Source organism: Salvia hispanica, chromosome 2 (genome assembly GCF_023119035.1).
Source record: "Salvia hispanica cultivar TCC Black 2014 chromosome 2, UniMelb_Shisp_WGS_1.0, whole genome shotgun sequence".
NCBI lineage: Eukaryota > Viridiplantae > Streptophyta > Magnoliopsida > Lamiales > Lamiaceae > Salvia > Salvia hispanica.
The window spans coordinates 1210844-1238403 of record NC_062966.1 but is presented as its reverse complement, the minus strand read 5'-3'; the positions used below and the strand labels follow the sequence as shown (position 1 = coordinate 1238403).

Here is a 27560-nt window from a genome sequence, read left to right as displayed (position 1 = left end):
TCATTTTAGTCAAATCCATACAAAAATGTACGGATCATTAAGCGGGGCATAAAAAATATAGGGATAAGTAAACTTAGTATATTTACATTTGAGACATAAAATTAAGTGTATTTGAAAATAAAAAATTAAATAATAAATAATACAAAGGCAGGCATGTCCGTTAATGGCAGGCATGTCCATTAATGGATTGTTTCTTCTATACACAAAGGCAGGGCTTGCTAATATTCCTTTTTGCATATGCAATCCGATCACTCGTCAATATATCCAGCTCTCCTGCCATGAGGAATACATCTTAAAATATTTTAGTTTGCGTTTTGGATATGCTTGAGCAAATTAAGTAGACAATATAAGGTGGTATGCTTCAATGAGGATCCTGGATCCGACTCTCATTATGTATACACCCTTGGAACACAAACATGGAGGCGCGTTGAAGCCGGTGCTGCTTCAGGTTTCAGATTCTATTTCGGCATCGGATGCACCATATGTAATGGCAATCTTCATTGGATGGTAAATGATATGATTAAACCCTCCTTATGTGATTTTGATGTTGAAACTGAATGTTTTAGTCTCTGCTCCTCCTTTCTTCTCTACTCCTTGGATAGTTGGACTTGAGTTGACTTTAGGGGAGTTGTCTGTTTTGAGGGACTACTTGTGTTTTTGTTACACATGTGGCGATGAAATTGTCATCGGGTTGATGAAGGAATACCATGTTTAAGTATCATGGGCCATAGAATAGAGGTTGAGTAGTATTGATTTTGATTGGAATGAAATGCCGTTTGTTCATCCTATCAAAGCTTTTGAAAATGGTGACATTTTGATGTTGCTGGACTACAAGAGGATCATCTACTATTCCAACAAGACGAGAACTACTAAACAGGTCGGTATGTTTAAGGATGTAGCTGTAGAGGAAGACACTTTCTATCTTTTGATGTTCACTCCTAGCCTTTTCTCATTCAAGAATATCGGAATTGAGAAAGTTATCTCGTTCTAGTTCATAATAAACTATTAGTCTACATTTATGTGTTTTTGTTTATAGGAGGTGTAGTTGTGTCCAAGGTTTTTTGGTGTTTTTGATTTTCTTGATTTAACTTGCTTTCACAAGTAAGCAGTGACATTTCCTCTTCCATTCTGTCCAAAATAATAGTTACATGTACATTGGCTTATGTTAAACGAAAAATAATATCATTAATGGTACATCTTTGTACTCTGTTATACCTAATCAAGAAATCTTCACAAATCACAAGGTATCTTGCCACCTGACCATAGCTTGAAGCTCAAGCATTAAACACTAACACACCGAACATGCTTATTTTAGAGATTCAGGTAGGCTCAATTATAAGGTGATTTATATCTCCGAATCGGATCGATCAATGAGACTATTTTTTGGTACATTGTTCATAAAAGATGTGTTTGCCCGGCTTAATTGGTTCAGCCAGTCCGGTCCAGTTTTTAAAATACTGTTTAAATGGCTATTGACCCTTTTATGTTTTATAGTAATTTGTATGTGTATGGTTAATGATTTCATGGTCATAGATAACATACTCATAACGACACATAAAAATGATATTAGAAGTTGATAGTTCCACTATTGTAACAACTCTGTGTTTAAAATCGCAATGGTTCATTCGAATGAATAAATTAAACTACATTTTCTATTCAACATGACAAGACCAAACCTGAACACAAACCTTTGAAATGAACCTAAAAATGTAGACTAAAACGAGATCACATTCTCGAATCCGAAACTCTTGAGTGGGAGAAGGCTAGGATAAAAAATCCATGCAGTAAAATAAACCTTCGCATCTGCATCCTGATACATATCGAGTTGTTGAAGAGTTCTTGTCTTATTGGAGTAGTAGACTAGAATAGAACCGTCCAACAACATCAAAATATCACCATCTCTAAAAAGTTTAATTGTTTCAACAGATATATAATGCCTACAAATCATCGATAAATCTAATTCAAAATTACTTATCTTGCATTCTATGGTCCAAGATTCAACGACTTGGTATTCCTTCATCATCCAGATGACAATTTCACCGTTGACAATATCATCATTGCTTGCGTAGTAAACATAACAAAGACAGTAACTCAAAACAGATAAATTCCCCAATCCATCTCCCATAAGAAAGGGGAAAGGGAAGATGCTAAAACATTCCGTTTCAACGTCAAAACCACAAAAAGCCCATAAGTAATTCGTCGAATCATATAGGAGTACTTTCCAATGGAGGTTGCCATTACATAAAATGGGTTGACCCAAGAATCTGAAACCATAAGCAGCTCCGGCTTGAACGGGCCTCCATGTTTCTGTTCCAAGGGTGTATACGTAATGAAAGCTGGAACCCATGTTCGGATTGATCCAAACCACCTTATATTGCCCACTTATTTTGCTCACACCAAATCCAACTTGTATCAATCGATACGGAATGTATATGCAAACAGGAGATTGCATATGCAAACAGGAGGAATAAATTGTATTGATGGTGAGTTGAGTTCCTCCTCGTATAAGTAAAGAGAACTAGGTCGGGCAGGGTTTTGAGTTTGGATTTGTCAAAATCGTCGGAATCGAGCAGATTGAGTCATGCTTTGCAAACGGACTTGCTGATTGCATAGCTTCGGATAGAGAGGCGTGAGAGGATGTCGGTTGTGATTTCTGTTGGTAGATTTGTGAAGAAATCTTGCACCATTTCTGCTGTTCAAACGAGGAAGAGGAAGAGGAAGATGAATTAGCAGCTGCGTTGTATCGCGTTAATAAGATTATAACTTTTATTTTGTTAAGAATCTATTTTTTCCTTTATAAAATTGCAAAAATATAAAACAAGAGCTAAATTAAAAAGAGTGATTTTCTAGCTTGATACATTGGATCTTTTCTTTTGTGTATCTTTCCTAAGTTTAAATCTTTCCTTTTAGTAAAAGCGGTAGAGTAGCGTAAAAGATTTAGGCCATTAATAAAATTTCGAATTATATGTAATGGAAATCTCCATTGGATTGTAAATAATTCGATTCATCCCGTAAGAATTTGTGGTTTTGATATTGAAACCGAATGTTTTAGTATCTTCACTGCTCCTATGATAGTTGAACATGAGAACTTTTTTTTTTGGTTGAACATGAGAACATGTGTGTTGGGATGTTGTCTGTTTTGAGGGACCGCCTCTGTATTTGTTACACATATCCCGATAAAATTGTCATTTGGTCGATGAAGAAATGCCAAGTCGAAGAATCTTGGACCATAGAATACGCGTTAAGAATTAGCGATATTCGTCTGAGTAATAGGCCGATAGTTCATCCTATCAAAGCTTTCAAAGATGATGACATATTGATGTTGTTGAACAAGAATATGCTCATCTACTATTCCAACAAGACAAGAACTACTAAACAAGTCGGTATGTTTAAGGATGCAGCTATAGAGGAATACTTTACCTATGCCATGATTTTCACTCCTAGTCTTTTCTCATTCAAGAGTTTCGGAATTGAGAATGTTATCTCGTTTTAGTTCATAATATTAGTCTACTTTATCTACATTTGTTTTCTTGAATTAACTTGCTTTCACAAGTAAGCAATGACTATAAATTCTCTTCCATTCACTGTCTCAAAATAATAATAACATTGACTCATGTCATGTTCAACAATACGATTAATGGCGCTTCTTTTTCCAAATCTCCTTTTACCAACCCTTATCATTCTATTCTATCACGAACACATAATAAAATCAAGAAATCTTAATAAATCATATTAGAAGAAAAAAGCAAGATACAGTTTTGTACTCTGTTTTACCTAATCAATGGAATGAAGATGTTTATGTGTTTTCCGACACGATAAGAAAACCTTAAACAACACGAACATGATAACAATGTGATTGAATTGTTGTTGCCATGACTCGATAACGTCAAATTGTAAATTAACATTACGAACCCAAACACCACGCGGCATGACATATCAATGCCAGTCGACACGATAAAGCCGAACCAGAACACCACATGATAAAGAAATCTTGACAAGAACACAACCAGATAACAATAAAACACAAGTTAGACAAACGTTATGAACTAAAATGAGATAGTGTGTTTCGGGTTGACATGATAACCCCAAACTAAGACACGAACTAGAACGTGACAACATTCTCAACTTCGAAACTCTTGAGTGACAGAAGGCTAGGAGTGAAAATCGTGGCAAAGGTAAAGTAATCCTTCTTAGCAACCGCATTCTTAAATAAACCGACTTGTTGAGTCTTCCTCGTCTTCTTGCTATAGTAGATAAGCCGCATCTTCTCCATCAAAATCAAAACATCGCCATCTTTGAAGATTTCAATCGGAAAAACACACTTCATTTTCGTCCAATCCATACAAAAATAGTCATCAAAATCAAAGGTATACGTCCCCATCGTGTACTCCTTCGTCCACGAGCCAGCATCTCCGTATTCCTTCATCACCCAGACGACAATCTCAAAGTCCCACGAGTAACAAAAGCACAATTTCTCCTTCAAAACGGACAACTTCCCGAAGGGCGTCCCCAAAGGAAGAGTAAAGACAAAACACTCCTCCACTGGAGGCGCGTAGAAGATGCTAAAACGTTCTGTCACAACATCAAAACCACAAATCTGTAAAGGCTGACGAAAATTCGACACCATCCAATGGAGGTTGCCGTTGCATACAGTGTGTCCGTACGAAAAGAATTTTAAACGAGAGCCGGCCCCACCTTTAACGAGCCTCCATTTACGCGTCCCGAGGGTGTACACGTGGAAGCAGTTGACTCCACCGCCGCGACTTATACAGATAACCTTATATTGCCCACTTATTTCGCTCACACCGAATCCGTAACATAACAAATATCTAAGTGAGATGTATTTCTTAGGGCGGGAGAGCACGATATATTCACGAGTGATCGGATTGCATACGTAAAAAGGCTCTTCGGGATCGCCATTTTCCGGGTGGAGAAGAAGCAATCCATTAGCGGAAATACCTTCCATTGATTGTCTATTTCCGTGAGGGATATCCAAATTAGTGAGCGGATGGTAGTGAAGATCGTGGATCTTTCCCCAAATCGGCTTCGTCTTTGTCTTCAATTTCGAAAATCGAGCAGCGAGTTGAGTTGTTCCCCTTCGTTGAGGTCAATCGGGCTAGGGCGGGTGGGGATTTGATTTTGGATTTGGGGAAATCGTCGGATTCGAGGAGATTGCGCCACGGTTTGCAAACGCATTTGCTGATTGAAACGGTGCGGAGATCGGGGAGGCGGGAGAGGATAGTCTGGTGATTTCCGATGGTAGAATTTTAAAGAAATCACGGCGACGGCCATCCATGTTTAGAAGACAATAGTCAAAGCAAAGCATTTGCAGAGTATACTTTGTCAGTTCAACAGTGAATCTCCTAATTGCAAATATATAATACTCCAATATTCAATGAAAAAAACGTGTTGATTAATGAAGCTGCTAATTATATTATATGGCGTAATTTTCGGATGTAATCTTTACAAGGATTTTAATTGATTAAATATTCCAAAAATTGATCAGTTATGTAGTGTATGTTGGCATGATTCATAATAATATGAATAAAACGCACACATTTTTGTTTAATTCCTTTTTTTCCCCCTTGAATTAGTTGAATCTAAACTAATTCTAATAACCACTTACGTTGGAAATATAAAAAACCAAATTCCTTAAATTAAGAAAAATTAATCACTAAAATTGAGGAAATCCGTACGTATAATATAGAAATCCATTAAATTAAGGAATATCGTATAATATGGTCACAGCTTACAACAAATCATGATAAGGCCAAACACAAACATTAGACAATAAGATAATTTTGGACACAAACATTATGTTGATTAATGAACTAGTAACAGTGGCAGATTTAAGATTTTCGATTCAGAGATATGATTAATAGTCCTACGGTTGAAAATTCTAACAATCTCTTTAATCCTCTTAGTTATGAACATGTTGTATAGACATCAAATAGGTGTAATTTAGAAATAAATGTCTTGATCATAAAGTATGACTGGTATAAATTTTTTGGACATACACAAGCAAGCCCTCAAAACTTTCAACTTCTCAACTCAAATTCCCACGGTATGAGTAGAAAAGATGCTAAAACATTCCATTTCAAGATCAAACCCACATATCCGAATCAAATCATATACCGTCATCCAATGGAGGTTTCAACTGTTGGAGAAGATTACACTGTATCAGAAGGAAGATATGCGTAGATTATTTCTTTACCAATTATAGGAGATATGCAATCTTTGTAATTATGTTAATTAGGTTTACCTTGTAGAGCAATCTCTAGTCCTATATAATAGTACTCCATGTACAATGTAATTATCAGAAAATAATTAAACAGAACCTCTTTATCCATCCTTTTATCATGGCCTCAGAGCAGGAACGATCTTGGCTCAGAACAAAATCATCATAGCCACAATATACCAATTCTCGACCCATATAGCCAAATCAACCACAGAAACCAAATCCTACATCAGAAACAATGTCAGACAGTGAAGAAGACACCAAGAACGATCTGAAAAATCCAACGAGATTAAGGAACAACAAGAATGTCACCATCCCGTTCAAGTTGAACGGGAAAAACTACCCAATCTGGTCTAGATTATATGGTCGTTTTCTCATGGATCGTCGATAAAATGGTCCAGTCTTGTTGGAGAGTTCTAGTCTTGTTGGAGTAGTAGACTAGAATAGAATGGTCCAGCAACATCAAAACATCACCATCTATACAAAAGTTTAATTGCTTCAACAAATGTATAACGCATACGAAAAGATAAATCATAACCATTAGTACTTATCGTGTACTCTATGGTCCAAGATTCATTGACTTGGTATTCCTTCGTCATCCAGATGATAATAACACAAGCAGTCCATCAAAACAGATAATTCCACAATTCCAATTCCCACAAGAGGAGGGGAGAATAAGCTAAAACATTTTGTTTCAAGGTCAATACTACAATCCATTCGACATGACTCGAATCAACTACTATCCAATGGAGGTTGCCATTACATACTATGCACCGAACTGAATTGAATTAGAAACCAGAAACCATGCCAGCTTCAAGGCGCCTCCATGTCCCTGTTCCAAGGGTTTATAAATAATGAGGGTTGGATTTAAGGAATGTATTACTCCCTCCGTCCCGCTTTAGCAGTCCCATTGACTTTTCTACCATCTTTTTGTAAAAATGATAAAAAATAGTTAAAGTCGAGAAATGATAAAGTAAAAGAGATAATAATGTAGATAAGACTCTTCTCTATATTGTCGTCTCTCTTACTTTACCATTTCTCCACCTTAACTATTTTTTATCATTTTTACAAAAAAATGGCAAAAAAGTCAATGGGACTGCTAAAGCGGGACGGAGGGAGTAATACAAATCACCTTATACTGCTCGCTTATTTTGCTGACACCAAATCCAAATCGCATCTCATGATTTGCTCTCACAGGGTAATAGAGCTCGGTATATTCACGAGTGATCAGATTGCATATGTAAATAGGAATACCTTTGTTGTTTGTAAGAAGAGAAGAAGCAATGCATTAGCAGTCATGCCTACCATTGGTCTTGTGTTTCCGTGAGGGATCACCAAATCTGTGAGCGGATGGTAGTGAAGATCGTGGCTTTCCAGATCAGCTTCGCATTCGTCTTCAATTTCGATAATCTTGCACCGAGCTGAGTTATCCCCCTAGTCATTAAATCGAACAAGGGCGGGTGGGGTTTCGATTTTGTATTTTACGAAATCGAACAGACCGCGCCATGCTTTGTAAACGGATTGCAAAGTTCGGATAGAGAGGCGTGCCAAGATGTTGGTTGTGATTTCTGATGGTATATATGTGAAGTAATCAACCTCCATTAATGGACGCAGATTTGGACAGAATAACTGCTTAAACTCGATGATGAAGAAGAAGAAGAAATTAGAGTGTGATTAAGAATTAATTAAGGTTTTAACTTGACTTTGAAAATTAATCTACATTAAATATAAATTAAAATACATTTAAATATATTACATAGACATAAAATACATTTATATAATCCATTCTTTTCTCTTTTTAGTAAAATCCAAGTCATTTATATTTAGATCATTAGCAACTCAGCTCGTTGCCCATCTCGAGCTACTCTCGCCGAGACGAGATGACATCGAGCTAGACATTGCAGCCGAAAAATCCCGTGTCATCTCGTGGGGTCTCTCTTTTTATTATTATGATCAATCAATATGACCAATATGATACATTTGATTAGACCTGCCCACGGTTCATGAACCGGCGGTTTCGGTTCGGAACCGCCGGTTCCGGTTTTGGGAAATATGGAACCGACACCGAACCGTGAGGCTGTTTCACGGTTTTGGTTTCGGTTCGAAAACCGGCGGTTTCGGTTTCGGTTCGGAACCGCCGGTTTTCGGACGGTTCGTAGCGGTTTAGGTTCGGTTTCGCGGTTTCACGGTTTTTTCCGTTAATTTTTTTTGCCATATAGTTTGAAATTATAAAATAAATTGGAACAAGGAAATGGATAGTTTAAATTGAGAGATTGAAGAGAGAAATTCTTGTTAACACTAAAATAAGGTGAGTGTAAGTAAGGATAGAGAGGAGTATTTAATATAGATAAAAATAGAGAGAAATGAGATCCAATTTGAATTTAAAATCAACATTTAAGAATAAATAAATAAATAAATAAATAAAAGAAATGGTGTTTTGTGCAATCAATTTTGAATAGTGCAGTCATCGCCCACCGTCAACCAATCAATTTTGAAGACTCAACTAATCAATTTTGAAGACTACGACATTAACCAATGTTAATTTATTATACTTTATTTAAAGTAATCAATTCTTCTAAGTTTATTAAAAAATGTTGGATAAATATTTATTAATAATTATCCATACTCCATAGATTCCATACGTAAAAAAATATGTTAATTAATAAAATCGGAAATAGTATTATAAAGTTATTACCATAAACCATACAACATAGACTCCATCTTGTAATTTAGTTATTTTTATTTTATTATCTTTTATCTTATGTTTTTCAAATTACCATCCAATTTTACCAAATAGTATTATAAAGTTATTTTTGCTACAAAATTTTGTCCCACATTATTGTTTCTACGGATATTACCAAATCTAAAAATGAAAGTTATTTATATAAGAGTATAAAACTCATAAACCGGATCATTCAGCAATGTTTTATTTAATGGAGTATAGTTTTAATGTAAGGATTAACTATGTTTAAATTTATCATTGCGTTGGCGGTTTGGAACCGTGAAATCGCCGGTTCGGAACCGTCCGGAACCGGCGGTTCGGTCGCGGTTTCGGTTCGAAAAATTTGGAACCTGAACCGAACCACGGTTCTAAAATTCACGGTTTCGATTTGGCATATTTTTCGCGGTTTCGGTTCGGAACCGTAACCGCCGGTTACGGTTTCGGTTCGGAACCGTAATCGCCGGTTATGGTTTCGGTTTTAACCGCCGGTCGGTAAACCTTGGGCAGCTCTACATTTGATACCAATATGACCAGATTTAAACAAAAAGAGAAAACCAGACTAATATTATGCACCAAAAAACAAATGAGATTAACATTATGCATTTGAACCATATTTTAAACAACAGCCACAATATATAGTACTACCTCCGTCCCTGAAAATTTGATACCGTTTCCTATTTTGGTCCGTCCCTGAAAATTTGATACACTTCACTTTTACCATTTTTGGTAGTGGACCCCATATTCCACTAACTCATTCCTACTCACATTTTATTATAAAACTAACTTTAAAAGTATGACCCACATCCCACTAACTTTTTCAACTCACTTTCCATTACATTTCTTAAAACCCGTGTCGGGTCAAAGTGTAGCAAATTTTCGGGGACGGAGGTAGTACTAGCTAGGCTTTACATATAGTGTGCAGCTGGTCGACATCGAACACCACACAATAAAGAAACATTTGATACAAACACGACCAGATTATTACACAACAGAAATATAGACTAATATTATGCAACAAAAAACAAATGTAGAAACTTTATGCACTAAAACGAGATTTTAAACATGAGCCACAATATACATACTAGCTAGGCCGTACATATAGTGTGTGGCGGGTTGACATCGAACACCATGCATAGAGAAATATTTTATACAAACAAAGACCAGATTACAACAAAATAGAAATATATTCTAATATTATGCACTAGAACGACATCACTTTCTTGAATCCGAGATTTTTGAATGTGAAAAGGCTAAGAGTGTAAACCATGGCACTGACAATGTAATCATCTGAAGTTGCCTGCGTGAGCATACCGGCTTTGTGGGTAGTCCTTGTCATGTTGGAGTAGTAGATGAGACACTTCCCTCCAAACAACATCAAAACGTCACCATTTTTGAAAAGTTTGATTGAATAAATAGTAACATAACCCATTCAAAATGAAAATTAAAATCATAATCAAACTCTGTACTAATCTGACACACTACGGTCCAAGATTCCTAGACTAGGTATTCCTTCATCAGACAAATGACTATTCTATCTTGACATGTGTAGGACTAACACAGGCAATCCCCCAAAACATCCAATTTCACATCCTCAACATATCTTAATAGGATCGTCATATGAGCGTAGAAGAAGCAATCCATGAGAAGGGATACCTCTCATTGATGAGTTGTGAGGGTCTGAGGGATAACATATGATGTGAGCGGATGGTAGTGAAGAACATGTTGCTCCACATCGGCTTCGTCTTCGTCTGCAAATTCCAAAATTGTGCACTGAGTTGACTTCATCTCCATTGGCATCAACCAAGCTAGGGCGATTGGGGATTTCATTTGGGAGAGATGGGATTTGACGAAATCAACATACTCGAACAGATTGAGCCATGGTTAGCAAACGCATTTGCTAGCCATGGTTAGCAAACGCATTTGCTGATGGCAACGCTGTTGATAGGGAGCGTTGAGAGGATGTTGGTGGTGATTTCTGATGACATATATTTGAAGAATTTACGTGCCATTAATGGAAAGATCTAGACTAAGCACTTCTCAAACACACCAAAGAAGAAAAAACAAGTGGAAGCAGCGGATGTATGTATGCTTTGTGAATACGAATTGACCCCCTCGGTTCCATAAAAATATACTCTCTCCGTTCCATAAAAATATACTCCTTTTATCGACGAAAAATAGAGCACATTTGCCATATTTAATTGTCCATGAAAAATAGAGCACATTTAAAAAAGAAAAATTTTCAACTTCTTTCTTAGTTTTTTTCCTTCTCTTTTACTAATAATATAGACCCCACCTTCTACTAACATAACTTCTCTCTTAATTTTTTTCCCTTCTTTCATATTTTTCCAATTTCACATTAAAATCAGTATCATTCACAGTCCCATTTTTTTTGGACAGAGGGAGTATGTAATTTCCATTTATATCTGTTCCACAAATATATGTAAATTTTATTTTATATTAATTTAATAATGTAAGTCCACTGTCCAATATCATTTTCATTCTTTCTTTTAATTTACCACGTCATTTTCTTTTACTAATTTTGTCTTAATTCTTATCTCATCTCATTTCACATTTTTTAATTAAATGGAAGGGACGTGATTATTTGCTGCATTGGAAACTGTAAAAGGTCACGAAGGCCCCCTAATCAATCATCGAATCAAGCGTCAAAGTATAATTGAATCGATATGGACAACAGAAAAACCCAAAAAGCGATAATGTCGAAGCAAAATCCCAGCTCTATGATGTCTGAGTCTAATCGGAAGAAGAAGTTCAAAGAGAAAAAGGCCATACTCTTCGAAAATCGCGAGGCGCAACGGCGGAGAGGTAGGAGGAGGTAAAAGGCGATATCTATTGGACATTCGGAAAACTGCAACACAGAGTCCGAGATCTGTCTTGATCTACAAATCTATTCAATCTCTGCTCAGCTTTCACATCTCTCAGGTAACAATTCTCATACTAATTTACATCCATGCTTTTATTTGTTTGTTTAGAATTTTTCATGATTTTCCTAATATTACAACAAGGCTTCGGGAAATGAATGTTTTAATTTCTTGTACATGTAAAATGAAGGAAATTTTGAATAATCATCTTGCTTGTAGATTGCTAGCGTTTCCTCTTTTACCTATAGCATCATGTTCACATATTCAACATATATTGGATTTCTACTTCGTTCATTACTTGCAAATTTATTTTCGGACTGGATAAATGATTGCTAGAAAAATGAGATTGTAGCTTTTTTTCTCATCAAATAATTCTTGTTTTTTGGTTTAGTTTTCTCTGGGAAGAGCAAAGATGGCGAAAATGTTAAGCCGGATTTTTGAGTCATTTTTGTCAAAGGTGGTGGAACAAATTGCTGATAATGCACACAATAATGTGAAGAGTATAAAGGAATTTGAGCTCAATCTAAAAGCTCTGCAGAAAAAGTTGAAGTCATTGTGTGCTAAGGCATCTGATGTTGAGGAGGAAATCAAGAACTCGGAACTTTCTGGTCGAAAGAAAAGGAAACGGGAAGTTGAGGAGTGGTTGGAAGAAGTCAGGTCCATTGAAAAGCAAGTTGTTGAGTTGGGGACTCAAGTGGAATCCGAAGGATTTATTATGAGATTGATGGATGGAGGGTTACCAGCTAAACTAATTGAAGAGGTTGACACACTTGTTGAGCAAAGTCGGAATTTTGGTGAACTTGTCCTTGATGTTTGTGGAAGTAGGGGAGATAAGTTGTTGACAAATGGGATGGTTGGTGAAGCTTTTAATGAAAATTTGGAAATGATTTTGAAACTTTTGGAGAGTGGGCAAGTGTCGAGCATTGGTGTTTATGGTATGGGTGGTGTGGGCAAAACGACACTGGCAAAGCACATTCACAATCGACTCCTCCAACACTCTCAGGGACGTGTGATTTGGGTTACAGTCTCTCAAGAATTTAGTGTTACGACTTTACAAGATAAAATTGCTCGTTTTATAGGTGTGGACCTTTTGGGTGAGGATAATGAAGACATAAGGGCGTCGAGACTACATACAACTTTGTCTCAGATGAAGAATTCAGTGCTAATATTAGATGATGTGTGGGAAAATATTGATCTATTAAAGGTTGGATGTCCCATTTCTGTTGAGTGTTGTAGGCTGATTATAACTACTCGCTCCTTAGAAGTGTGTCGTCAAATTTGTTGCCAAAAAGTGATTCAAGTGAAAAATTTACATCATCATGAGGCATGGGAATTGTTCAAGGAAACTCTAAGAAATGAGATAGAACTTGATTCTTCGGCAGAAAGAAATTGCCAGATCTGTGGCAAAATTGTGTGGTGGTCTGCCTCTAGCAATTGTTACAGTGGCTGGAAGCATGAGGGGCGAGAGAGCCATTCATACATGGAGAAATTCTTACCAAGAACTAACCGAACGTGTCTCAGGGAATGATGGCATGGGAGACGGTGATGTTTATAAAGTATTGAAATATAGTTTTGATCGGTTGAATAGGAATCATCATAGTCAGAGTAATGAGTTCAATACATTGCAACACTGTTTCCTGTATTGCGCGTTATATCCTGAAGATAAAGAAATAAAGAGAGAGAATTTGGTTAGAGAGTTCATTTCAGGAGGGTTGGTGGATGAAAGAAAGACAAGGAGAGCGCACATTGAGCAAGGACATTCCATATTGGATAAATTAGTGAATGTGTGCTTATTGGAAAGTTGTGTTGTTCCCAATGACTTTGGTGGTTCTACGGAATGCGTGAAGATGCATGATCTTGTAAGAAGTATGGCATTGAAGATATGTGAGGGGAAATATATGGTAAGAGCAGGTGATTTGTCTTTGAAGGAAATTCCCAAAGAAGCAGAATGGGCAAAGGATCTGGAGAAGGTGTCCTTTATGAAGTGGCATAAGGAGAATTGAAGAAGGAATGTCTCCCGATTGTCCTAAGCTCTCAACATTGCTTTTATGCAATAATGCAAAGATTGTTTGGAGTTTATCTCAGATTCATTCTTTTCTAAAATGCAAGGACTATGCACTCTTGATTTGTGCTACACTAACATAACGAATGCTGCCAAACTCAGTCTGTGCCATGAAGAGCCTCAAGGCATTGCTCCTTGATTCGTGTTATAAGCTAGAAAATGTGCCATACTTGGGAGAGATGAAACAACTCAGGGAGTTAAACCTCTCCAAAACAGCCATCAAGGAAGTCCCTCGTGGAGTTGGGGAATTATTCAATCTCAAATTCCTCGCATTGGATGCGCGTAAATTGGAGATGCTTCCAAGAGGATTGTTTCTTAAACTTGGGAATCTTCAGCACTTAGAATTACCACTCCATATACAAGTAGTGATTGAAGAAATTGAGAATCTAAAACTGCTAGAGGAGTTTAGTGGAAGAGTGAAAAATGTGAATGAATTTAATTCTTTTATAACAAGTTGGGAAAGTCGGGTGCATGACACTTGCTACACAATAGGAGTGGGATCATATTATAGAAGTTTCTATTGGAATGTAGGAATACAAGTATGTTATAATAAAGAGTTGATCCTGTCTGAATGCAACCTTGAAGATGAGAGAGTATTTGCAGAGGGAATTATGCAGCTAACAATCAGTGAATGTAAATGTGTGGGTCCGAGCATATACTCTGTGGATGGATTGAAGAAATTGAGAATTGAAAGTTGTGGAGGAATAGAGTACATTTGGAGGAGTGATTATCATCTCAAATATCTGCTCTTGAAGAAATTGAACTGGTTGAGTTGGATGCTATGAAGGGGTTGATCGAAAAGGGGGAAATAGGAGCATCAGCTGCACTTGGCACAACCTGTGTTTTCCTCTCTGACAAAGCTAAGAATTGAAAAGTGTAACAAGATGAGGATACCGCTATCAGGAGTTCCCAACCTTGAAGTTATTCATATCAGCAAGTGTGAAGAAATAGAAGAGATATTCGAAGATGAAGGAACAAGTTCCCTCACCCTCCCTAAATTAAAAACTTTATGGTTACGATAAGCTGCCAAGACTGAGGAAGGTGGGGATACTACTATCAGGAGTTCCCAACCTTGAAAGATATTATATGAGAAAGTGTGGAGAAATAGAAGAGATGTTCGATGATGAAGGAACAAGTTCCCTCGCCCTTCCTAAATTAAAATCCTTACGGTTATATGAGCTGCCAAGACTGAGGAAGGTGGGGATATACTATCAGGAGTTCCCAACCTTAAAGAGTATTTGTTTGGCAAACTGTGGAGAAATAGAAGATGTGTTTGATGATGAAGGAAGTCGTAGCCTAAACCTACCGAAATTAAAACAGTTGTACTTGTATGAGCTTCCAACACTGAAGAGCCTATGCAAGGGAACAACCAGCATTTGCCACTCCGTTGAAGCTATCTTCGTAACAAAGTGCCCAGGATTGATGAACAAACTTCCTGTGGTTGTGGATTTGGCTGTGCCTCGACACTGTAAGATAAAGTTGAACCCAGAATTGTGGGAATCATTGATATCGGACGATCCCAACCTCTCTCGTTTCTTCTCTAAAGGCTGATAAAGTTTTTGCGTAATACTGCACAGATTTTGGCGCAAATGTTTTGAATGCATAAGCACACCCATGTTTCCTCAAGTTCAGAAATTAATGATAGACTGACTTACCTCTAACAGACTATCATCAAACAAGAAAATTGAGGGGGTTATTACACCATTCATATAAATTATTTCTTCGTTGTTTGATATTGTTACAAAAAGTGTGAAGTTTGCATATATTTGTACTTCTCTCAACCCACTTTCAATGAAACATTTCATATTTTAGCATATGATTGTATACTCTCTATGTTTCATAGTAATTGAGGCGTTTCTTTTTGGCACGCATTCTAAGAAAAATTGTGTTAAGTGGGCTAAGTAAATGAAGGATAAAGTAAGAAATGAAAAAGGTAGAGAGATGAAGGGAAAATAAAGTAAGAGAGAAGAATATGTTGACTTTACTAAAAAAAGGAAATGACTCAATTACTATGGAACGTATCAAAATGACAAAATGACTCTACTACTGTGGAACGAAGTGAGTACTATTTTAATATTTGATATGAATGTAGTACATAAAATAAAAGAAATAACTAAAGAGGAGATAGATGTGTGGATGAAATAGAATAAGACATACAAATAAAGAAAAATGTAATACTACTATTTACAAATGAAAAAAAAGCAAACTATTTGAACGTATAAATAGTTCATCAGTTTCGATTATCAAAACATAAGTATTCATAAATGCAAACAAAAAATAAGAAAAACAATAACAAACCAGTACTTCATTAGTTTTGGAATTGCAACATAATTGTTTATAACTAAAAATATATTTTTTTAGAAGTAGACATGATAAAACGAATAAAATAAAATCATAATTAATAAATGCATTTTCATCAAAATTAAATTCAACAGTACATGATAATATTTTGAAAATTATAAAAAAGAAATGAAACTCAAAGTCATAAACAAAAATATCTTATCTAGTAGTAGAATAAATCAAATTAAAGAAAAATTAATTAATATATAAATTTAATTACTTAATTAAAAATAATAATTTGGACAATATATATTATACAAAGAACAATAAATTAGTAGTCCATATTAAACCTTGTTTTTAAAACATAATAATATAGCTCTCATTTTTAGAACTCTATTCAAATTTTTAAAAAAAATTAATTATAGATTTTTGTACTATATATTTTCTTCTATTCAAATTATTATTAGTTGAAAAAAATAATTACGTGCTATGTTCAATTCGAAATCTTTTAATTATTTTTTTTATCATTTATACAATTTTATATATATATAATTAAATAAAATTTTACAATACGAATTCAGTATAAGATTCTGAATTTTTTGGATCCAAATAATTTAGTATAGTAAATTGGTATACTAACAATTAACTAATCAATAAATTAATGAAAGTAAAATATAAATCTCAAATAACACATGAATTACACTATATAAACACTACATGAAAAACGCCTCATCCTCTCTCCTCCCATTGTTGAAATTCATAAATTAATAAAATAAAATATAAATTCCAAATAACACATAATGGGCCCTAGAAACCCTAATGAAAAAGGCGTCTCCTGTATTCTCTGTCTCACGCCTCCTCTCTTCCTCTCCCTTCAAGTAAAATTCTATTTAATTAAAAAGGCTGTCCAGTACTAAAAATTTAGTGCATAATTCATTACTTAAAATCCAGATTATATTGAGTAAAAAAAAAAATACTAAAAGCCCCACTAAATATTAAACTAAAGCCCAAACAATATACATCGAATTAATCAAACCCTAAAGCAACATACATGCCTCCATCTCTCTCAAAGTCTCTTCCTCCCTCCTCCCAATCGGCGGTGGAAATCATCTCCTGCCAGAACACCGCTACTTCTTCTTCGCCGGCTCTCCTTCCACACCGCCTCGCCGCTCGTCCTGCTGCGCCTTCCTCACCCGCGGCGCTGCTCTGCCTTACCCGCCTCACCCGGGTGCCCTGTCTCTCGTTTCACGCATATGCCGCCATGCTGCCGTTACCGTCGGTAAAGATCGGATCTTTGAAGTGGCGGTTAGAGATGCCATAAAAGGGAGACCGTTGCAGTACATCTCTCTCTACTTCCTCTTCTCACCTTTCGTCCCCATCTCTCTCGCACTGGACCCCTCATTTTTTCTCGGCCAGCCGCCGCCTTGCCGCCACCACCCCTCCTCCCTCAGCCTCGCCACGCACGTTGTCCGTCGTCGGAGCTGTCGCCGGATTTCAAGAGCTGCTGCAATCAAAATCCAATTAATGTCAGAAAGCAGTACCAAAAGAATGCAGATTCAATGGTGTGTAAGTGATCTTCTTTGGGAAGCTATCACTATCATTTCATTAGACCAATTTTTTGCCAAACAATGTCTACTTATTCTTGCCCAATGATATTTGTTTCCCTCTCTCTTCTCTAATCTGTCCCCTAACCCACTAAATGTATTGACACACAATCCTTTAATATCATTCGTATATGTTACTGCCAACCCTTTCATTGATTCCTCCATATACATAACTGCCGTAAATCATGAAATTCATTAACAAAATCATTTTTAAATCATGAAATTCATTAACAAAATCATTTTTAAAATAATGCGCTAAGAATTCTACTGCATTTGTTCAAGGTAAATATCTCTCTTCTCTTTCCCTTTTCATTATATACACGAAATTTTAGGACTAAACGGGGCTCGCTGGTTCCGATCATCGCTCTTATTTCTGTTTCAGCCGATGGAAAGAGGCAGTGGCGGAGCCAGAAATTTCATCATGGGGGTCCAAATTTAAACTTAAAAAAAATTACAATACATAAATTAAATTATAAGGTTCAAAATATAAAAGTTAAATGTAATCACATTATAATATTTGTCTTCTATTCTTCATTTTCTGAAATCGCTAAATAATTGTTTCATTGGTAACTTTAACAAACACATCCTTTTCCATATAAGGAACTAAGCAACCATTCAACTGATGAAGAATCAACGGAAGAAAGTTTCTTGAAATAACGATCCATATACCTACAAAAATAGTCAACACTGATTAAGTTTGCAAAATATAAATCATACACAAAAAAAGATAAAGTTCATCTTATGCTTCACAACTAAAAGAATATAAGAGTAAACAAAATATACAATATGCTCAAATCTAAAATGTTGTTGTCACAAATCAAATAGTGTAAAACTATTAATACATACACATCAAATTAAGAATAGGGGTTAAAGAATTTCAACACAGAACCGCCGTAGCCATTGAATTACATAAGCTATCTTCTTTCTCGCCATTTGAAATTTATGTGTACCAATTTAGAGCTTGAATGTGATTATTTAGGTCTCAATTTACATAGCTATTCCAAACTAAAAACAACATATATAGAAAAATCAATTGAATTATATTTGAGTTTCAAAACATACCTAGTTTTAGATAACTAGATTTCAGATTACGCTGCAGAAGGAGTAGAACTGCGGCAGAAGGAGAAAACTAATTAAGAGGAAACGATTTATGGAGTATAATTTTGCTGAAATCTATCTTTAATATTATATATGTTATAATTATAATTAGTGTGAAATTACTAAAATACCCCTAGGTTTTTAAAAAAATTAGTGGGGGGATCATGGGGCCCCCTGGCCCCACCCTCCATCCGCCCCTGGAAAGAGGTATCCGACGTCTAACTCATCCTATTCATGACTGGTCTAGTACTTTCCTCGAAGGTCATCTCTAGATTCTTGTGGATTGTGTGATGTTCGGATTGTGAGAAAATGAGCAGAAATTGAAATATGGAAAATAAGTCATAACAAAACTTGATAGAGATAATTTGTTTTTCATTCCATGAATTAACCCAAATCTTTACAGAGATATATATAGAATCTAGAACAGGTCTAGCTATGCACTAAACAATCAGTTACATGAAGTGGGTAAGTGGTATGAACGTGTTGCACCGTGACAAACTGATGCGACGTGACAAACCGCTCCATAGCATTATGTAGCACATTCCACGTCACCTCTCCAACTAGGATTCATTTGATGTGCTGGACCAATCACGGTAGATTGAGCTGGAGCTAAGACAGTGTGTCGATCATCAAACTTTCTGTTGAAACCCAATAAAAGTGGACAGAGATCTGTGCAAATTCAGACCATGAGAGGCTTTCTAAATTTGAAGTAGACCATTTCTTTTGACGGGTGTGCCTCCACTTCGAATTATGGTATCCATATGTTATAATCCATATTTATATTTCAAATAGAGTGTCGTGAACATCTTTCAAAACCTTTTCATTTCCTTTTTTCGTAATCTTTGAACTTCCCTTAACAAATCATTCATTGCATTGCTGAAACCTAATTTAATGCAAAATATGAAAAGCCATTGTGCAAAACTGCCTGCTGTTACAAATTCATTAGGAGTAAAAAATAATTGTAATAAATAATAATGGGAATTTACGGTTTTAATTTCATTAAATGTATTATAATCTTATTTGAGCAGTTAATTACAAACCGGTTGTTAAAGACGTATAAATTGTGTAATAAAAAATAATTTTATTTCAATTATAATTTTCCTTTAAAATGACATTCTTGTAAATATTTCCAAAACTCCCCTTTATATGTATAGATTACTAGTATCACCCACGTGTGATGCACGACCCATTCTATTTTATTTAAACTTATTTTATACTGTAAAATAATTTTATAAATTCATAAAAATATCATTGCATGAATTCTGAAATCATAAATATATAATAAAAAAAATATTAAAAAAATGTAAAATCAAACAAAGAAATAAAAATAACACATATACCGAATGAGAAACAATATTATTATTTTAAATTCTAAACTCATATAACCAAGTAAGTTTTATAAACTAAAAATTGCACACAAATCACATATCATTTAAATCACTTTTAGTTCTATACTACAAAAAATTAATCACGAACACATGTAAAAATAATGTATAAATATATATTAGAAGATAGCCAAATCGATCAAAATCATCAACAAAAATACAGATCAAAATCATCAATAAAAATACAGCAAAATAGCATGGAATATACAACCGATATGCATGCATTTAGCCGGAAAAAAAAATGGTTGCATACCCTAATATTATTCCCCCATCGCCTACTTCCCGTATAGCTGCTACCACCCATACCACGTCCAGGAAAGACAAATGAATAAGAGTTGCCATGAACCTAATATTCATATGGAGCGCTACATGAAAAAATTATACATTCGACACTTCACAATAGTACATGAAGAAAAGGAAAAAAAAATACATAATTAAACTCGACACTTCAAAACATAAATCACTTCCACCATAAAGACCTGCAAAGAGAACAAAGAAGAATTTGAAAAGCCGTGTTCATGCACGGCCGCAGCAAAGAGGGTCACCCCGCCTGCTATAAAGTACGAAATTATTTGTTCTTTCTCTAGCACTCTAGTACTCAAAACTGTGTTTGGGAGCACAGCTGAAGAGTATAAATTGTAACCCTCCAATCTTGAAATCCTGCATCATTATAAAGCATGAAATATATTTAAGAGTTAGAAAACCAATTAGGTTTTGTTTTCAAGAAGTATAAAGACATTATACATAAGTCCTACTCCTAAAAATACACACTAAAAATGTAGAGAGTTTGAGAAAAGGGAAAATACTTTTGTAGTTGTGTAGTTTCATCTACAATTCTATGTCATTTATAGTCACAAAATGAGAACATAAGGAGTCATGGAATTAACACGACATAAATTACAAAATTAAGATGGTGGAAGTTATAAGACAGACCATTGAAAGAATTAAAATGGCATAATTGGAATGTAACTCCTCTTTTTATTAAAGAGAACGTATTAAGTGCAACATTACCACTAACTATACAACTAATCACTAACTATGGAAATTAAATAATCAACTAACACTTAATCACACGTTTTATATATTTTTAATTCATTTAATATCTATTTTAAATGGCCATTTGACTAAATATCCCTAAATTTCCTCTTATGTCCCTAAACACCCCCAAAATTCTCATTTTATATATTGTATAGATTATACATAGATTAGGGCTTTAATATATCTTTTAATGATGATAACATTTTTTTTGTTAAAGAATCTATTTTTCCTTTATAAAATTGCAAAAATATAAAACAAGAGCTAAATTAAAAAGAGTGATTTTCTAGCTTGATACATAGGATCTTTTCTTATGGGTATCTTTCCTAAGTTTAAATCTTTCCTTTTAGTACAAGCGGTAGAGTAGCGTACAAGATTTAGGCCATTAATAAAATTTCGAATTATGGAGTTTAAATAATACTTAAAATTTATATATTTTCATTTTACAAGATCTGCTTCTGGTTTCTAATTATGTCGCAGTGGATGCATTATATGTAATGGAAATCTCCATTGGATTGAAAATAATTCGATTCATCCCGTAAGAATTTGTGGTTTTGATATTGAAACCGAATGTTTCAGTATCTTGACTGCTCCTATGATAGCTGAACATGAGAACTTGTGTGTTGAGATGTTGTCTGTTTTGAGGGACTGCCTCTGTATTTGTTACACATATCCCGATAAAATTGTCATTTGGTTGATTAAGAAATACCGAGTCGAAGAATTTTGGACTATAGAATACACGTTAAGTATTAGTGATATTCCTCCGAGTAATAGGCCGATAGTTCATCCTATCAAAGTTTCAAAGATGGTGACATATTGATGTTGAACAAGAGTAGGCTCATCTACTATTCCAACAAGACAAGAACTATTAAACAAGTCGGTATGTTAAAGGATGCAGCTATAGAGGAATACTTTACCTATGCCATGATTTTCACTCCTAGTCTTTTCTCATTCAAGAGTTTCGGAATTGAGAATGTTATCTCGTTTTAGTTCATAATATTAGTCTATTTTATACATTTGTTTTCTTGAATTAACTTGCTTTCGCAAGTAAGCAATGACTATAAATTCTCTTCCTTTCACTGTCTCAAAATAATAATAACATTGACTCATGTCATGTTCAACAATACGATTAATGGCGCTTCTTTTTTCAAATGTCCTTTTACCAACCCTTTTCATTCTATTCTATCACGAACACAAAATAAATTAAGAAATTTTCACAAATCACAATAGAAGAAAAGAGCAAAATACAATTTTGTAGTCTGTTTAGGAAATATAAAAAACCAAATTCCTTAAATTAAGAAAAATATAAAGAAATTACGTTGAAAATATAAAAGACCAAATTCCTTAAATTAAGAAAAATTAATCACTAAAATTTAGGAAATCCGTACGTATAATATAGAAATCCATTAAATTAAGGAATATCGTATAATATGGTCACAGCTTACAACAAATCATGATAAGGCCAAACACAAACACTACACAATAAGATAATTTTGGACACAAACATTATGTAGATTAACGAACTAGTAGCAGTGGCAGATTTAGGATTTTCGATTCAGAGATATGATTAATAGTCTTACGGTTGAAAATTCTAACAATCTCTTTAATCCTCTTAGTTATGAACATGTTGTATAGACACAAATATAATGATTAAACAAGATATCAAATAATTTAGAAATAAATGTTTTGATCATAAAGTATGACTGGTATAAATTTTTTGGACATACACAAGCAACCCATCAAAACTTTCAACTTCTCTACTCAAATTTCCACAGGATGAGTAGAAAAGATGCTAAAACATTCCATTTCAAGATCAAAACCACATCTCCGAATCAAATCATATACCGTCATCCAATGGAGGTTGCCAACTGTTGGAGAAGATTACACCGTATCAGGAGGAAGATATGCGCAGATTATTTCTTTACCAAGTATAAGAGATATGCAATCTTTGTAATTATGTTAATTAGGTTTACCTTGTAGAGCAATCCCTAGTCCTATATAATAGTACTCCATGTACAATGTATACAGAACCTCTTTACCGATCCTTTTATCCAACACATACAATGAATCCACCTAAACATAATCTGTAACCAGAAGCAGTACCAGCTTGAAGGCGCCTCAATGTTCCTGTTCCGAGGGTGTACATGATAACCAGAGTTAGATCGATTGGACCGATTGATACAGACCATCTTATATTGACGAGACACGAGAGAGAGGATTGCATACATAGCATTTCAAAATAAGCTAATTCTAAGTACAGAAGAAGCAATCCATTAGCCATTGATTCTGAGTTTCCCTAAGGAATATCGATCACTATGTGCTGATGGTAGTGAGAGATAGACCGGCTCCATCTGATAAAGCATTAGTTTGAAATATGTAGTCAAAATTTATTTTTCTCATTTATATCTACTTAAACGTAATCATTTTTTACTATATGAAAATGGTTAGAATTGAATATTGTATTTATAGTAAAATAGTTTCTTGATATTATCCTCATAATCATTGAATCTATATCTTCATAATAGACATCTTTAGAACCATACACAATATATAGACAACATCCCAAAATATGTATAGTAGCTAGGCCTAGCATATAGTCTGTATGTTGGGTCGACACGATAAGACCAAACACGAACACCACACGACAAAGAAACCTTAGAACCCGAACACTACATGACAAACAAACCTTAGGTTCCGAACACTACACAACAAACAAATCTTAGAACCCAAACACACAAATGTAGACCAATACTACGAACTAAAACGAGATCACATTCTCAAATCCAAAATTCTTGATTGAGAAAAGGCTAGGAGTGAAAATTAGCGCACGAATGTAATCCTTCGCAGCTGCATCCCTAAACATAGCGACTTGTTGAAAAGTTCTTGTGTTGTTAGAGTAGTAGATGAGACGATCTTCGTTCAGCAACATCAAAAAGTCACCATCTTTGAAATGTATAATTGGATCAACACACATCAAATCCCTATCAAAATCAGAAACAATAGTACTCAACTTGTACTCTATGGTCCAAGAATCTTCGGCTTGGTATTCCTTCATCATCCAGATGACAAGTTCATTGTCGCGTGTGTAAGAACAACAGAGGCAATCCCTCAAAACAGACAGATTATTTCCTCCCGGAGGAACAGAGAAGATTCTAAAACATTCTGTTTCAACATCAAAACCACAAATCGACATGTTATAACTCCAATCACATACTATCCAATGGAGGTTGCCATTACATACCACGTTTCGACCATGAAATCCGAAACCAGAAGCAACGCCGGCTTCAACATGCCTCCATATTCCTGTTCCGAGGGTGTACACGCGATGTTCAGAGTCGGAGCCACGGAGCGTATTGATACCGAGCACCTTATATTGCCCACTTATTTTGCTCGCACCAAATCCAAAATTGAACACATGATCCGGGCTGTAGTCCTCGGGGCAACAGAGCTCCGTATATTCACGAGTTATCGGATTGCATATGTAAACAGAAATACCCTTTGTGGATGGTGAGTTCAGAAGAAGCAATCCACCATCAGTGATACCTTCCATATTTTCTCTATTTCCGTGAAGGATCTCCAAATCCATGAGCGGAATGTAGTGAAGATCATGGCTCTTCTCCGCATCGTCTTCAATTTCGAAAATCGTGCACCGCTTTGAGTCTTTATTAGGCATCAGGAGAGCTAGGGCGGGTGGGGTTTTGATTTCGGATTTGTGGAAATCGTCGGAATCGATTAGATTGAGCCATAGTTTGCAAATGGACTTGCTGATTGCGAGGCTTCGGATGGGCAGACGTGAGAGGATGTTGGTGGTGATTTCTGACGGCAGATCACCGAAGAAATCACGCTCCATTAATGGACTCATCAATCACACTGATGAAGAAGAAGAAAGAAAAGAGGGCAGAGCAGCAATTTGGGGCTTTTCATAAGGTTTAGTTTTACTTAAATATTTAAATATTTTCTCATAAAGTTTATGTTAAATGAGTACAGTGCGGAAAATAGTTAATGCATGTCTCAACTAATAAAGCAACTTTTTTCACGAAATGTACATGACAAATTTGGACTTAAATACTTTCTTCATTTCCTAAGAAACACTCACTCCGTCCCCCATAATTTATCCCCATTTGACCCGGCACGAGTTTTAATAAATGTAGTAGAAAGTGGGTTGAAAAGTTGTGGCATATGAGTCCTACTTTTATATATTAGTTTTATAATAAAATGTGAGTGGAAATAAGTTAGTGGAATATGGGATCTACTGCCAAAAATGTTAGAAGTGAAAGGTGACAAATTTTTAGCGACGGACAAAAAAGGAAATAAGTGACAAAATTTTAGGGACGAAGGGAGTAGAAACTTTTACTTATTAATTTGTTACTCCATCCGTCCCAAGGGTTTTAAGGAATTGGTAGAATGTGTAATTAATGAAGTGAGAGGTGAAGTGTGTAATAAATGAAATAAGATGGTGGGGTGAGATGATGGAGTGTGTAATAAATGAAGTGAGATGATAGAGTGTGTAATAAATGAAGTGAGTTGGTTGAAGGTGAGTCCCTCTTTGACTTTTTGGTTTTTTATTTTTGTTTTAATTTATTTTAATATAGATAATGACATTTCGGTGTAATTTTAGTGAATAATGGGGTAAAATTTTATGTGCAAATATGGTAAATTCTAAATGTTACTCCAAATGTGGGATGAACTTTTATGGCAAAATGTTACTACAAATCTGAGACGAGGGAATATTCAAGAATAGAAAAACTTTCCATTTTTAGTAAATGGATCCTATATTTCATTGTGAGAGCACCATCACGACCTCAGATTAATCCACCTCCACTTAATTCAGTGTTGAGTTTGATCCATCCTTGATCTGGGGGCTTCCCATTTAACCATCCGGGCTCTCTTCCCATTTCAAATTTACCTTTTTCCACCCCTATTTCATTAAAAACATAAACTAAAATCAACAAATTATGACAATAAAAGAGAAAAAAGTAAGATACAAATGTCTAATCTGTTTTACGACCTAATCAAAGGAAGACATGTTTAATGTTTTTCTCTGTTTTCCTCCGTAGTTAATCTACAAGACACTAAAATCAGTTTACTAACAGATCCCTCCGCGTCAGCCCTAGGTGCCAGGGGCCGTTCGATGGCCATGATCCTAAAGAAATCGAAGAATCACACAAATGGAGGCACAATTCATAATTAGACATTTTAACTGAAAATCTACATTGCTCTTAACAGTGGGTAAAGGGTAATGAATTAGATACATATACTAGGTAGTAGCTAGGCTGGCCGGGTCGACACAACACACATCACAATAAAGATACTTCAACACAGACACAACCATATAACGACAAAACACATTTAGACGAACATTATGAACTAGAACGAGATCACATTCTCGACTCCAAAATTCTTGAGTGAGAAAAGGCTAGGGATGTTGTTGAAATCAGAGAAGCAATCGAACATGAAAGCTGAGCTAAGTGTGAAAGTAAGGTTGAAGAAGAAGAGATGTTGCAGAGTAAGTGAACTTCTTATTGAGTGAACGAGAATGAAGTTACAACTGCGGAACTGCTTCTGCACAAAGCTATTTACACTACTTATACTCTAGCAAAACAAGAGTGTATGAGAGCTACACTCAATCAGTTACAACAAACTAGAGCAACTAACTACTAACGGCTAGATGCCAGCTCAAAAGTGAGCCTAAGTCTTGATTCCATATGCTGCAGCTCCACCTTGCTCCCATGCACCATCAGGTGCTGTGCATGACCATAATCCACAACAGATGTAAATCGTGAAAGAGGCAATGTCATCCTCCGAAGTTGCATCCGCAAGCAAACTGAATAGTTGAATAGTTCTCGTCTTGTTGGAGTAGTAGATGAAGCACGTCTCTTCCATATAAGGAAAACATCGCCATTTTTCAAAATTTTGATTGGATAAACACAAATCATATTAACACCAGAACCATAATCAAAATCAATACTAATTTGGTATTTTATGATCCAAGATTCCTCGATTTGGTATTCTTTCATCAACCAGATGACAACTTTATCGTCCAATCTATAAGACAAACAGAGGCAGTCCCTCCAAACATTCAACTGCACATCCACAGCAAGTTGATCTAATGCTGGAGCAGAGAAGAGGCTAAAACATTCTGTTTCGAGATCAAAAGCACAAATCCGAAAGATTCGGGCGGAATCATATACTGTCCAGTGGAGGTTGCCATGTATACATGCAAATAGAATGTGCATGCAGAAGTAGGGCCGGGATCA

General features: G+C 35.5%; 2 protein-coding genes and 1 pseudogene across 2 annotated transcripts; 1 reads left to right on the top strand and 2 right to left on the bottom strand.

Annotated features, from left to right (window-relative positions):
* Positions 1–4102: 4102 nt before the first annotated feature.
* LOC125205148 (F-box protein CPR1-like) lies at positions 4103–4966 on the bottom strand. Its single transcript, XM_048103968.1, has one exon. It carries the CDS (start codon positions 4964–4966, stop codon positions 4103–4105), a length of 864 nt encoding a protein of 287 aa, XP_047959925.1.
* A 6708-nt stretch (positions 4967–11674) lies between these two features.
* On the top strand, positions 11675–13842 carry LOC125205147 (annotated as a pseudogene).
* A 10219-nt stretch (positions 13843–24061) lies between these two features.
* LOC125205145 (F-box protein CPR1-like) lies at positions 24062–25153 on the bottom strand. The gene has a single exon (XM_048103965.1). The coding sequence runs from the start codon at positions 25151–25153 to the stop codon at positions 24062–24064; it is 1092 nt and encodes a 363-aa protein (XP_047959922.1).
* Between the last annotated feature and the right edge of the window lie 2407 nt (positions 25154–27560).